Here is a 14,868-nt window from a genome sequence, read left to right on the forward strand (position 1 = left end):
TTTTATTATTTTATTGGTGGATCCGACTGGATTCATTGTAGTTTTGCTGGTTTGGCACCCCTGCAAGGCAAAGCAGGATTGGGCTTGTTACAATCCACTTGGTAACATCCCCTCCTTCCTTCCCAGAGCTGGTCCTGTAAATTTGCTTGAATGAAGAAAGCACACAGCTCGTTAGAGAAAGACCAAAAGCAACAACAATGAATCCCTAAAGAATTGCAGCTTCAACCATTCAGAGTAATGTGCTGCTGGCTGGGGCATACGGGGATGCTTGAGAGCACTCGGGCAACGTTTCGGACAGGGAGATGGGCAAACAGAAGGAAAATTAAGGCACACCTTTTTCAAGTAGCAAAGAGGAGAAAACCATAATGCTTGTTTTCATGCACCATAGGAGCAGACCCTACCTACCCCTGGTCCCACCTCCCCTGAGCTGCCCGAAGCGCACCCGGGGCCCAGCAGCAGCTTCCAAGGGATGTGAGACAACGCAGGTGCCACCAGGAGCTCAGAAGATGGCCCGCCAAGCTTTGTCTGTGGCTGGAGCAAGCAGTCCTGCAGTGGTTAATGTCAGCTATGACCACATGATCGCATTCAGGAAAGGTCAAAAGAGCAATTTTTCTTTTGAAAACATCTGTGTGTTTAAAGAACAAAACTTTCTCATGTGCAGAAACCGAGGGGTTTCCAGCACTTTTATTTCCAGAGTTAAAGTCATGCTTTTCGGCTTTGTTTAGGGTTATGTACCATGTAAACACACTGCAAAAACCGCACGCAACCCTCAACATGCTGCTCTTCCATGGGCAGGGAGAACTGGGGGTACAAATTATCCTCTCCCCTTCCCTCCCGGAGCTGCTCAGCTTTCCACGCTGCGCTCCCAGCAAGCCAGCCAGACACCCAGTTGCTGTCCTTCCCTATATGAAGACGTACGTATGCCTCAACTCCTAAGGGGATAAGTCTGCTCCAGCCTGTCAACAGGCTTTAATTGGTTACATCCAGGGAGATGATGCACTGGGAAGAGGCTCTGAGTTTAACAGCGCCAGGGAAGGCTGCAGCAGCGCTCACAGGGAGTGTTGGTATGGGAGCCCACTACGGTTCCATGTCAGTGGTCAGAAAGCCATTCGGTTTCCTACCCAGCTCCTCAGCTCTACCTCAGCGTGTTTTAATTAAGGTTAAACCAGTCTGTGGCTTTTTTTTTTTCTCAGTACCTGAAAACACGACTCATGGGATGTAAATCAGAAGGTGTCCCCATGCTGAGTAACACCACACCAGCAAATCCCTCGGAGTGTGCTGGACGCAGAGCAGCAGCCACTTGTTTCCTCCAGCCCACATGTCTGCATCCACCCAAAGTGTTGGTTGCAGGTACCCGGGGGAGCCCACAGCCTTCCTCCAACCTCAAGGAGCCCTGGTTGCTCTGAAAAAAAACCAGCTCTAGCAGGGAGAATCCAAAGACCACATGGAGCGTTTCCTCCTCACGTGTGCCAGGCTGGCAGGGTTGGCAGAACCTCCTGGCTGCTCACAGGAGGAGCAGATGGGGGGACTGCAGCACGAGCACCACCTGTGAGAGCAAGCTCACAGCTTCTGCACCCTCACCATCACCATGGGGATGGAGGAACTCACCATGGCCAAGTCATAGAACAGAATCACAGAATTATAAGGGCTGGAGAAGCCCTCCAAGATCATCTGGTCCAACCATCCCCCTACCACCACTGTCACCACCAAACCCCGTCCCCAAGCACCACGTCCAACCTCTCCTTGAACACCCCCAAGGACGGTGACTCCACCACCTCCCTGGGCAACCTGTCCCAATGCCTGACTGCTCTTTCTGAGAATAAATGTCTCCTAATTTCTAACCTAAACCACCCATGGCACAACTTGAGGCCATTCTTTCTAGTCTTTCCCACCACAGACAGCTACTGGGACAAAGCAGAGCTTCCACAGAGTGAGGCTTTCCTTTTCCAGCAGATAAAGGTCACAGTGCACCAGGAAGAGTTCTGCTTTGCAAGAAGGGCAGATTTTCAAAGATATTTAGATGGAGAAACGTGAAATTGAGGTCCAAATGGGGTCTTCAAAAGCACATGGCTTATTAGAAACCCAATGGCAGCTAGATGCTTAGGCACTTCCATAAATCCTAAACCCAAGGATTCGGATTAATTAGAAGTAAATGCCCAAACACCTTGGAATTTGGCCTTCACTGCCTTCACAGGATGCTCATCATTGTTATTTTTTAAGACTCTAAGCTGCACAAAAGCACACCATTCACTGGGGTGGAACCCATGGAGGGGCTGGCCAGGGCTGTGGGCAAGTCACAGGGACACACCTGGTCACCAGATCAGCACCTCGCAACCCTGGATAAATCATCTCCACCCCATGCTTCGGCTTCACTGTGTGAAAAGGGACTTGCTTGCAAGGGTTAATTACCAAAACTAGGAAAATAAAAATTTTAAAAAAGTGCCCAAAGTGCTAAGCATAAGGCTTTGGGTCCAATGACCACCATGGCTAGCAGAGCTCTATGTTCTCCTGAAATGAAGGCTCCTCCCAGTCAGTAGGTACATGCATATGCAGATACCAGCACTGATCATGCAAATTACAATTTCCTGGAACCCATTAAAGCTTGCAACCAGACCTTGAGGCTACGGTGGAAAACCAGGGTGGAAAACTGCTGGTACCAGGAGAAGCTGGGCACATTTGCCAGGCAGGGGAATCGTGCCTGCTTACCGGAGTCACCGACCTCAAAGGAAAGAGTGATCCTTAAAATTTACAGACACTGTTTCCAAAAATGAGCACTAATTTGAGGTTCCTCAACAGCCATGGCTCTAACTAAGGCAGCACGATCCAGGAAATTAGAGCAGCTCAAGAATTTATCCAAACGGTCCCTAAGTTGTTTATTATTATTATTATTATTATTATTAAAGTTATTTATTTGCAGGTGGGGACAGAGGGATTGAATAAAGAGACTTTCTGTTATGGTGTGCCTTCAGGACGGTGCTGGGTAAGCACTATCCTCTGAAAATCATTCCTTTTAGAGACATCTAGAGATGAACACCCCAAAATTGAGTGGCATTCAAAATATGAGGTCTCTTATGACAATGTGGGCTAAAATGCCTACAGTACTTCGAACAAGTAGTGCAGACAATCCTTCATTTAAAAGAAAAAATAAATTCTCTGCTACTGGCATGAGAAAGTTTACTTTCAGGCTTAAAGAAATGATCGTGTGGTTTTGAGGATGGCATTCCGTTCTGCTGAAGAATAGCACCCTGCCTGCCTGTATATCTGTGGCTTTGTAGCTACATTACAATCTTGGAGAGCTCTGTTTACATATTTTACATGTTTTCTTGTGCAGAACATGAAACCAAATTACATAGTAAAGGATGTTACGGTTTCACTCCTGCACCCTTTTCCGTTCTCTCCTTCCGATCATGTTTTAATTCTATCCAAAATAATTGCCTGGGTATTTTTAACGTGCTCGATTGACTGTCAATCCTTCGGGCAGGTTTATTCACTGTTGCACAGGGAAATCATGCAAAAGCTGGTGAAGCTACATGCCAGGGGGGTAGGGAGAAGACGGCCAGGGCGGGGGTGGGATGAGAAATGCCGAGAAGCCTTCATGCATGAACAAAGCAGACGTGTCGATGCATTTATGCAAAATCATTCGGCTCTGAATGGAGAGGGACCCAAGACAAACAACCCGGATGGGATGCAGGAGAGCTATCCCACGCTTATGGCTGGACATGCTCTGCATCTAAAGGATGGGGAGCAGCAGCAGCAGACAGAGAGACTGGCAGGTTGAGGGGCAAGGGCCGAGGAGGGGGGTCTCCTTTCAGAAGAGTGCATGCTAACGAGCACCGCCGTTGTCGCGGGGTCCGGCTTTCCAGCTAGCTGATGCTGGGGGGTCCAAGCTGTTTTCAATTACAGCGTGTAATCTGGGTGGGTGGCTGGGTGTACAGCAGATATGATCATAAAATGGTCAGTCACTTCCTAAAGAAGCACATAATCCTTCTTATTATCCAAGACAATATTCCTTTCTTGCCTTTCTTCTCCTCGCCTTCAGCAACAACAAACGGGATGGAATTCTGCTCTCGTTTCGTTAGCGGTGAGCGTCTCCTGGTTCTAGGAAGAGACAGGACCAATTTCCGGCACCTGAGGATTTTTGGTTTGACCTTCATCTCTGAAAAGGTCAGACCGAACCTCTCTGAGAGTACTGATGGCTGCTTTGCTCTCTGCATCATCCTTTGTTTCTTTTATCTATTTTCTGTACAGTACACAAAGGGAACACAGTGTACCAGCCCCTGGTACTCACTGTTCTGTTCCCCTTAGATGACTTGCATATGTGCTCTTGAAAAATTATTCTAAAAACTAGTGGGGGAGGGGAGTGGAAAGAAAAAAATCCCTTGAGTGCTTGGCAAAATTGCTTGGAATCTCCTCTGACATCTCATTGTGTTCTCTCTGTCCTCCCCATACACAAATCATCCAGAGGCTACGACATCAGGCATGGGGTCTGCTGGTTTACTACTGCCCTGAGCAGAGGAGCACTGAAAGGCATGGGGATGGGGGGCGAGAGGCAGGGAATCACTGAATCGCTGTTCTTCCTAGCAGGGAACAGGCAGCCAGGTGATGGGCAGCATCCCTTTTTCTCCAGCTGGCCCCGGAGCACCTTTAAGGTAATGCTCTTTCTCAATCAGCTCACTGCAACGAAGTCTTTTCAAGCCAGCCTAGCTAGAAATTTCATTTCTCTCTCTCTCTCTTTATATTCAGAACACTGGGATCATTTCTGAGCAGGAGGCGCAGCACAGATCTTTGGAGCATCCCTCACCTTGGTGCAAACCCTTTGTATGGACCACTTGCTCCAACGAGGCAAAGCAGCAATGCAGATGTGAATAAAGACGAGAGGAAATCCCCAGGCAAACAACATCACCTCCTTTGACAAGAGGGTTGCAAAACCCAGCTTTCCCAACAACACAGGTGGGAAACAAGGTTTCTAGCTGTTAGAGCAAGGACTTGGTGGATTATTTTCCAGTCATTTTGCAATGGGAACAAGCCCGAGTGTGTGAGGATAAAATCTGGTTAATTCACGCACCGGATGATGTGAGGAGGCTGACAAAGCTAACACACAGTGGATTTAATGACCCCAGAATCCATTCCAGATCTGTGTTCCCAGACACCGATTGTCAGCAGGCCCTGAATAGAGTTTTCTTCTTATACAAGATATGAACATTTCCCTTTTGAGATCTCCTGAGCTTCCTAGTCCTGGGGACACCTGGGCCCAATAATGCCCAGTGCCTGCAATGTCTCTGTGGGGAACTGAGGTTTAATTCTCAAACCGCAGCTTTATCTTTGTGTGCTCTGGTTTCTACCTCTATTAAATGGAGCAGAAACCAGGCAATGTGGCTGTGATAAGGCTTAATTAATCCCTGTTCATTAAAGAGATATGAAAAATAGCATCATTTAAGACAAAGGGAGGCATGTTCCTCAGAGTTCCCCAGCCTGAATTTGCCTGGTGCCAGGCTCGTGGTGCAACTCCCCAGCCTTCAGGTGAAAGACCAAACTGTCTGGTCTGTAGTATCTGGGGGAAGGCTAAAAGAGAGACTATGTTTTGGGCTCCCTTGTACTAATTTTAGACCTGGGGAATCTGTAAGCTAAGCTGAAGCCTTTTGGTGCACCAGCCGGTACTGGAAATGTGCTCAGATGAGTACAGCAAACCTACATTCCTCTTGCGGCGGCCTGTGCACAGTGTCCAGTTCATCTTTTTCCAGAACTGGTCTCTGATCACTCATGGTTCCTCCATTAACAGATTCTCTTAGTGGGATTTTGTACTCGACCTCCTGAGATTAGTGGTTCAAAGGCTGGCTAGGCTATAAATAACAGAGACATTTGCGAAGCAAATCATCTTATTAAAAATGGGGATTTTTTTATCCCTCTGACCACAACAAAACTCTTACCGTTGAAGAGCAACAGGACTTGGCTGTGAACTGGGAAGTTCAAAAAGGGCCACTTGCAGAGCCGACAGACACACACCCTCCCACTTCTCAGCAAGATCACCCCAAAGGAGAGGAATGGCTTCTCCATTAAAAGTTGCAGGTTTCCTCTCTTCCCACTCCTGTTCAAGATTACCCTATTTGTTGGCTTTGCTGGATCTTTGGGGAACTATCTTCAGAGTTGTATTTATTAGTCAAAGTAAAACTGCGTGGCAGAGAACTTCATCATTTTCCTCTTCAATTTTGTCACAGTATTTTCTTACCAGCCTTGGAGCCCTCGCTCTGCCATGTTATTTCTTCCAGTACTCAGAATATTTTCGTGCTCTTGCCTTCTTCTTTTGTGGGAAATTTCAGACATGCTGCAATTCTAGACATCTTTCTATGGCCGGCTGAAGAATAGGTTTGTTGCAGTGAGTCTGGATGAGTGCAATTGTGGGAACTGTAATAGGGGCAGGAGGGGGCCTCAGTTTGTGGGAAAGATGTAATAAGAATCCTTTTCCACAGCTTCTTACTCCATGGCAGCCCCTGTGGGGTACCCAGGGGGAGAAGGGGGTGGGTTTGTCTGGGAACAAAAATGAATCCCAGGATCTGTGTGCCCAGCAGCCTTGAGGAAGAGTCCCCTTCTCATTAACTGTGCCTAAGCTGTGCAGCTTTTCCTGTACAGGAGAAAACCAGGAACTGGCAACAGCATAGGGAAGAAAAAAAAATAATTAAAAAAAAATTAATATATATATATATGTATATATATATGGTGACTTAAACTAAACAGCTTCTGTGCGACTGGGAGGAAATACACTGAAAGACAGAGCTGTTGAGGGACTGCCCCTCTAAATTGCTGATGTAAACCCCAACTTCCAAGTTTTGAGCTACTGTGACAGGAGTAACCAGGTCAGCAGTAAGCCACCTGCTGAGCCATTAGTCCCTTCCTACACCTGTCTATTATAGAGGCCAAAAGTGAACTGCAGATGAATCCACTGGATTCCCACCAGCAAGAGGGAAGGAGAAATGGCACTTCCAGCCCCGCGGCCACCCACCTCCCTCTCACCCAAACCGTGGGGTCAGGGGTGAAGAGCCCTCCCCAGACAAGCCTGGCAGAGGCTTCCCACAAAGGCACATCTGTACAGATAAGACATGTAAAAAAATATCCAAAGCATTCATGCTCAGGACAACTTACTCCAGAAGGAAAGCGAGACTACCAAACATGCTAACACATCGGAACAAAATCAGTGTGCAGGGAGAGCATGGAGGCTGCCACTACATGACCTGAATCCATGAACCCTACGGGACAGCCACCCTTGTACTGTGACCTAATCCACACCACACTTTCTTATTTAACTGTCCTCATCCACACATCTTCACCGGTGGCGACACAAGCGGGACTGCCCACGGAGGCCATGAGATGGCTCCTTAAACTCGCACGTTGCCAAGCCCAGGAGTGCTTATCTTGGTGGTAGGAGGCCACATCCTCCCCACCCCTGCTCGTAACAAGGTTGACCCTGGCTGAGTATGAACTGGTCGGGGAAACAAGTCCCTGGGGACTTCCAGTGCAAAAAATAAAAATAAAAATTGCAGCTATTCACAAAACAGATCGGTCTGAGCACCCTTTGTCTTTCTATTTATGCCTACTGGATCTGCCCGTCAGCTGGTATAAATCTGCCCAGCACTACTGCCTTTTTGTAGTCCTTGCCAGAGTATACCAGCTGATGACTTAATGCTAGCATCAATAATCTTTAGCACAAGAAAGGCCCTGAGAAATAAACAGTGCTGTAGAAAACCCCACACAACCAGTACATCAACACTGATAATATTTCACATGCAGCGGATGGCAAGGAGAGGCTGTTTACAAACTCACAGCAAGAGCAGTAAGGAAAAAAGTGGCCCAAGAGCATGCAAAGCCCTTATTGCTGAATTCCTCCTGCAGTCGATAACAGGTACTGAGCAGCGTCTGTTTCGAGACCTGCCGAGGATGCCAGATTAGAAATCAAACTGTAAAAATACCCTGTGATGGTGCTCTCATTTCCGTGCTGGTGTGATGCTGCTGACTGGTCCTCTTTGGCTTTAAATATGATGCTGTCAGTACTGTGAATATTTCTTAATCAGCACTGAAGAGTGGCTGCCAGGAAAGTAGAAGTGGCTGTCTATCAGTCTTGCTTCTGCAGAAAGAGCGATTGTTTAAAGGGGGGGGGGGCTGTGTGACCTTTCCATTTTTCAAATGTGTATCTGTTTGCCAAGACTGTGTCATTCTTTGTAAGCATTTTGTTGTTCAAAACAAATCTTATACTGTGTTTTTTTTTTCTGCTCCCTTAGTATGTTGCCATTCAGCAGCCTCATACTAACAAGTAACAAAGCCACATGTAAGATCCATCTCGCAATAACAAGCAAGTGCATACATCCTATTTCTAAGACACAAGCAACTCTGTGGAAACAGGCAACGTGTTAGCGAGCTCTGCAGACAGGCCTGGGGTGGTCAGTCTGCAGAAGGAGCCCTACAATAACAAGTGCACTCTGGCTTTTGCTCACAAACAATCCTCCAAGAGTAAACAAGTGCAGGCAGGCTGATATTGCTGAGCAGCACCACAGCACCAAATGTGGTCCTCAGGAACAGCCTCTGCAGAACTAAGGCAGAAATACAGGCATGCAGAGAAACAGGTCTTGAGATAGCTAAGGATGAGAAAACGTTTTAAATCGTGAAGGACATACTTAAAACGCTCTAAAGCACTTTGAGAATACCAGGGCAATTATGAGGAACAGGGATAGCTAACAAACAGGCAGCTTATGTATTCTGTATATTGCTGTGCACTGCACTCAAACATATCTTTCATGGCATTCCTGATGAGAAGCCAACACAAATGCCACTCTGATTAATCAGGAAACTACCCAGCAACAACATGAAAAGTTTGCACAACATCAGCAAGCACACAACCTACTCTGAAAGATATCTGGGTGAGGAAAGGTGCTCCTTTCATCAATACAAAAAACCCTAAGGCTCAGTGCTTGCACAGATAATGAAGCCAAACATGTTTACACACCAGTGATCATTACACATGGTGATTAGGGGAGATCTTAGGTTAATTTTCATCTCAAGCACTCTGCTAGCCAACAGAGTGATGACCTGCTGCCCCACCTAACCTCTCCAGAGTGACAAGTCAGGTGCTCTTCCACAAGCTACAAGCCTGTCTTGTTCCTGGGGAAAACAAAGACTCTCAACATATATGATTAAAAAGGTCAATGAACCCCATACACTCAAACGGGTGTAATATGACCAGCTGAGCTAAAGCACAAATTCCTCTTGCTGGAAGTAAATAGCACACTGTTATCTCCCCAGGGGCCAGCCAATAACAGGAGGCATGTTCCCATTCACTCCACCAGTGTGTGATATGCTAGTGCTCTGCCTATAAATACAACAGCTTGGTTTTTGTTTTTGGTGTGCTTTTTTTTTTTTTTTTCTTTTAACGAGGCTGTGACAACTTCATCTCATCTGGGTACAACAAACATGCTTGAGTTGTGGCTACACAGCAGGGCTTTCTGTTGGGTGTGCACGTGGTGGTGTTTTCTCCACCACATGACCATATGTTGTACGGTCCTACTGCTCAGCGTGGCTGCATCTCTCCCAGTGCGTTAGGAGAAAATCAGGGCAGGAAATCCCAGTGGCAGCATGGGGACAGAGGACTTGGGGACATGCTCATTGAACTGCACCTGAACTAGAGACAGTGGGCTTTGGACAGTACTACAGCCCAGGGAGATCAAATGAGAAAGAAGCTAAGGCACTGGTAGGGGTGCAGAGGAAAGTTCCTTTTACAGTGTGAAATAATAAATATGACCATGACAAAAAGGCAATACTGGGCTCAGGATTCTGTCTTGGTACTATGCCAGCTAACCACGCTTTGTACGTTTAAAAATGACCTGGTCATTAATTTGTTACAGACTTGTGCTATGTGAACAAGGCCAAGTCTCTTGGATAAAGATGTTTTCTCTTGCAAGCCAACTGGAAATGCTTAGCATTTACTATTCACGGAGAAATCTGCTTGTCATATCTGTGACATTGCATTCCTCTCTGCACTGCCCACTCAGGACACCTCCCTGACAGTTAGACTGCAAGAACAACTTGGCTGCATCAAACCCAAAGTCCATCTGATCCACTGCTCTGTCTAGTGAGGGACACTGGTGGATGCTGAAGGTGGAATATACAATGTAGCTCTTGTATATGACGATCTTTTTCTTACTGTATCCTCTAAAAAACAGCAAGCAATGCGGGCTTTCCTGAGTCAGAGTGTTGCATCTGGACTGTTGCATCTGCATCGTGTACAGCTCTGTTTTCCAGGCATTTATCTAATGTCTTTTTGAACTCATTTGGATCTAATTCTCTCAGGGAGACAAAAGGTAAAGTTATGGTAACTGGAGCTATTTATGTTACAAAGGAGACATGTAAGAAAGGGGTTAAAGCTAATGAATGGCTTTGGGAATGGACGGGACCTTTCTCAGAATAGAACAATAGGGTGCTTTTATGAATCCGGGAGGCAGAAAACACAAAACTATTAAAAAAGAAAGAACACTCTTTTGTATTATTCTGCATTAGCCTTCAGAACTCATTGCCACAAGATAGCACCCTGTGCTGGCTATAGAGAGCCTGTCTAGTCTTTTAGGTGATGCTAGTTAGCCAGAGGTGACTCCTGCACAGCTTATTGAATCAAGCAGACCATGACTTCAGGCAGCGTTCAGATGGGTGACTGGAACTGAATTTCAACTCCATCACCACTAAACAGGCTCAGAAACAGGGAAATTGCTATCAGAAACCTCCTTTGGTGAAGTATCAGGATAACAGACAGGGGTAAAATCACACATGAATGCTGACCATCTAGTTATGCTCATGACTGTCCTTGCTGGCCTCCACCTTCTAGGACAGGGAACAGCATCTGCTTCCCTTACCTGGGTTGCTGCTGGCTGACCGATGACCACCCATCCTGGACACTGCTGGTCACTGTGATGTGAGACGGAGACGTTGGAAGCCCACTGATCGAGGAAGCCTTTGGGAGTGTAAACGCCACAGTCTTTGATGCTGGTCATTTGCTCAAATTCCTCACATACTCCATCACCATCGTGGAAATAGCACCTGCTGGGTTCATCTGCCAGGAGAAACCAAAGAGAAATCAAAAAATGGCTACATGTCTGTGGCCGAGTTGCTAGGATCTAGTAACACCAGCGGTGGTGCATCTGCTGGCCCAGATCACTGGGGAGTGAAAGCATCGGTCACTTCTGGCCAGCAGCAGGGCACTTCTCAGAAAGTCAGTTTTTAGTCAGTTTTGTTATTGGGCAAAACCCTCAAACCATTTCTCAATGTGAAGGGTTTTCTGCTTATTTTTATCTATTTCCATTTAAAAGGATGGAGACAGAAGAAAGCAGAGATCGAAAATATATGGAAAGACAATGTGGGTGTTGGCATAACTCCACTGCCTTGGGTGGAAGATAGCCAACAGAGGGTCTGGTCTACAATGTTTCCCTTTTTGTTCTTAAAAGATATCTGCAAAACAACAACAGCATCTGTGAATTTAGGGATGGCAAAAACTGCCAAGTTCACAGCCACAGGACCAAGGGCCAACCAGATCTGTTTATGCAAGGCACAGATACAGTCCACATAGTGTGAGGGTAAGCTTGCCACATCCACACACGGCTTCAACCAGCATAACTCAGATTTGACCTGAAAGGATCAAAAGCAGCAGGAGACTTTATTATCCTTGTCCATTTATTCTGTGGCTTCTCTAATGAGACTGCCAACAAAGATGCCAAATTTTTGAGGTTGTTTCTGTAACATTGGCCCATTAAAAACTGAACCAGGATCCATCTACTCTTTTCAAACAGACTGCATAGCAATAATGACTTTCAGTCATTAGAGTACTCTGTGAAATGGAAACCTTTGACCTGTTGGTATCCTATTTTGTATTGTATTATCATTGCCAGTCCCCAGAGGTATCCAGTTCTGACAGCCTGTTGTATTTTTGTCTGGCAAATAAGCCTGCTGAAAAAACGGTAGGAAATTAGCCAGAGCTGCGAGCTGGGCTGATGGAAACGATCCCTAAGGAGAGTCCTGCCGGTAGCATTGGACTATCTCGAGCTAGGTGTCAGAAAATCCAACGGCTGCTCAATTTTGAGCTACTTCCAAACTACTAAATCCCCTGTTTATTTTTCCTCCTAGTTTACACAGTGAAATACCATCATGAGCCAGAAAAAAAAAATCAGTTTATTGCAATTCAATTATTTAATGACTTTTGCTCTTTTCCCCCCTCCCCTCCTCCCAATCCCCCGTGCAAAATTCTAGGTGCTTACGAGAGCGTGAACTTGAAAGAACGGAGAAGCCTATCAGGGAAGAAGGTCATTCTGCTTTCCTTTCATCACAACCTCTGCGGCCAACTCTTGTACGTGGATAACTGTGGGGAGCTGTGTGTTTGCCGGGCCAGCACTCCGAGCTGGCGAAAATGAGCCAGCGTGAGCCTGGAAGCCGTTCAGCCGTGCGAGCGCAGCGCTGTGTCTGAGCTAATATTCCAGGGGTGGCCAAACTGCTTGACCCTACAAGTCACATCTTAAACTCTTCATATGGCCGGGAGCCACCATATATATACCACACACCTCAAAGAGCTCTGAGGAGCAGCAGTCGGGGGGAGAGCTTCACAGGCGAGGCTGACAATGGCTCCCCAGGGTGCCCCATTACTCCACGGTGGGAGAGGGCCGGGGTGGATGTGCAGACGGGCTCTAATGCAACCCAGCAGGGCCGGCCCCAGTGGCCCCGCTGCCCAGCCTCCTCCTGATGCCAGCAGGGCCCTGCTGCCCATCATCCGACACTGGCCCTGCTGGGAACACGGCACTGGAACTGCTCGTGAACCGTGTGTGCCCTCAGAGCCCCAATTTGGGCATCCTTGCTGCACACCTTATTGCTCCACAGGGTTTGTTGGTGCTGGCCCAGCGCCACACAAGTGTGGGGTGGGAGAGACGCGGCCTGGGCCTGGTCAGCCCGAGGAAGGCGCAGAGCTCCGTGTAACGGAGGTTAGCTCTTGGTTCCCCTCACCTTATCCGTAAGCATCTCTTGCTCTGCGTGTCTCTGCAGAGAGCTGTCAAAGTGTAGGGCAGCTCTCTGCTGTGCCCAGGAACAGGGGGATGAAGCGAAGCAGCTCTCCCACCTCGCAGCACTGTGTCCCACTTTGAGCGAGAGCCTCAGCAGAAATCTCTGAGAAACGCTCGGCTCTGGGAAGACTGCGGTCAGCAATCAAAAATCCTCAAAAACAAATCCCAAACATATGAAAATATCTATTTTTGGAAAAAGAGTTTCTTTGTCATTTAATGAAAAGAGGCTTATTTCCGTAAAAAGAAAAAAAAAAAAAAAAAAAAGGAAAAGCAAAAGACCTACCATATTAAAAAGACCAAGCCTTCAGACCACGAACAGATGCACAGTCAGATAGACACTTCCAGTGACACACACTGGCACCCAAATACATCCTGCTACACACCCACACCGACAGAAGCACTGACACACAAACACATGTACGCTCTCTTTACACATCCCCGATGCAGCCACCCCACCGATGCAAACACACCCAGAAACTCACAGCCTAATTTTAGGCACACATATTCAGACAGTGTTTCCCTTGCCTCCCTGAAGCACGGACTTATTTTCACGATAGGCACTGAAGTAAGCACAACATTTATATAGCCAACATACTCCTGCACTGGCTCCAAATGTTCCCTCCTAATGCGATGATAAACGTAATGGGCTTCTGATAAGATCATGTGTTTGGGATAAAAGAATACTCAAGACCTACTCCAATCAGATGACTTAATTCATGCGCACATGGATGGGAAGGCAGCCTTGAATAGCTGTGATCCAGGCCAGTGTGTGATCCTAACAGAGGCTAATTTGTTCCTGATTATGCTTAAGACCCCAATAAATCTGTCTGCTCGGAGCCTGCAAAACCCGAGGGAGGAACAGAATGGAGAGACTGAGATGTCTGAATTAAATGGAGACTGCCTAAAAATGCTTAACAAAGCCTTACTGACCTGCATGGCCGCTCACCCTGCCGCCAGGTCTGCTGGCTGCATGGCCCCATGCCCAAAAACCGAGAGCAGATGAGGTACCTGCTCACCTCCTTGTGCTGTGAAAGATGGTAGGGGAAAGGGGACACGTCCCCTGCTCAGAGTCATGTCAAAGATGGGAACTTTTCCAAATCCTTCCCAGGCACTGACGAGGGGCCTGAAGAGCCCACATACAGCCCACGGCAGCCAGCTCTTCCTTCCGCAGGTGCTGAGCACCAGCTCTGCCTCCTGATCTGGCATGGGATGCTTGGTAGGTTAGAAGTCAGGTTTCACATTTTTATAAGTACAGTGAAAACCAACCAGATTGTTTCTTCCAAAGACTGCCCTCACAAAATATAAACTAACAGGCTTCTTCCCTTTCCACCAGCAGTGTGAAAGATCAGTTGAATCTAGAGAGTCCTACAGGCTCAGAGCTGTGGAGGGCAGTGTCAGGAGTGGTGTATCTCCTGTAAGCAGCAGCAAGCATCTTTATTTCCACAGTGGTGCAGAAGGCCTTTTCTGATCTTTTGTTGCCTACTGTTACGTTAAATGCATCCAGGGCCTTGATAATACAATCTAATTCTTGTCTCCACAGAGCTCTATAGGATACAAAGACCTGATGAAGTCCATGGTGATGTGCTGGGCACTCACGCCATGGAATACATTCATCAATACTGCGGACTTCTCACTTTAAAATCGAATCTGATTTGAGTAATGTATGGAGGAAGAGAACGTGAAGTAAATCTGATTTGTCCTCAAGGAGAAATGACTTCAAAAAATTAAAAAACAGTTGCCTGGAAATCCAGCTTAAACCTAGAACAGAAAAATGTCTGCAGGCGTAGCACCT

The 14,868-nt window shown here is 47.0% G+C and overlaps 1 protein-coding gene across 6 annotated transcripts in view; it reads right to left on the reverse strand.

Annotated features, from left to right (window-relative positions):
• The window catches only part of PAPPA (pappalysin 1), a 361,581-nt gene that overhangs the window by 65,143 nt on the left and 281,570 nt on the right, over window positions 1–14,868 (reverse strand). For all 6 annotated transcript variants that reach the window (XM_084494331.1, XM_084494334.1, XM_084494332.1 and 3 more), the window contains one exon: window positions 10,890–11,086. In XM_084494331.1, coding sequence (XP_084350457.1) covers window positions 10,890–11,086 — 197 coding nt within the window. The remainder of the gene's footprint in view (window positions 1–10,889; window positions 11,087–14,868) is intronic.

Source organism: Aythya ferina (genome assembly GCF_964211825.1).
Source record: "Aythya ferina genome assembly, chromosome: 20".
NCBI classification, from domain to species: domain Eukaryota; kingdom Metazoa; phylum Chordata; class Aves; order Anseriformes; family Anatidae; genus Aythya; species Aythya ferina.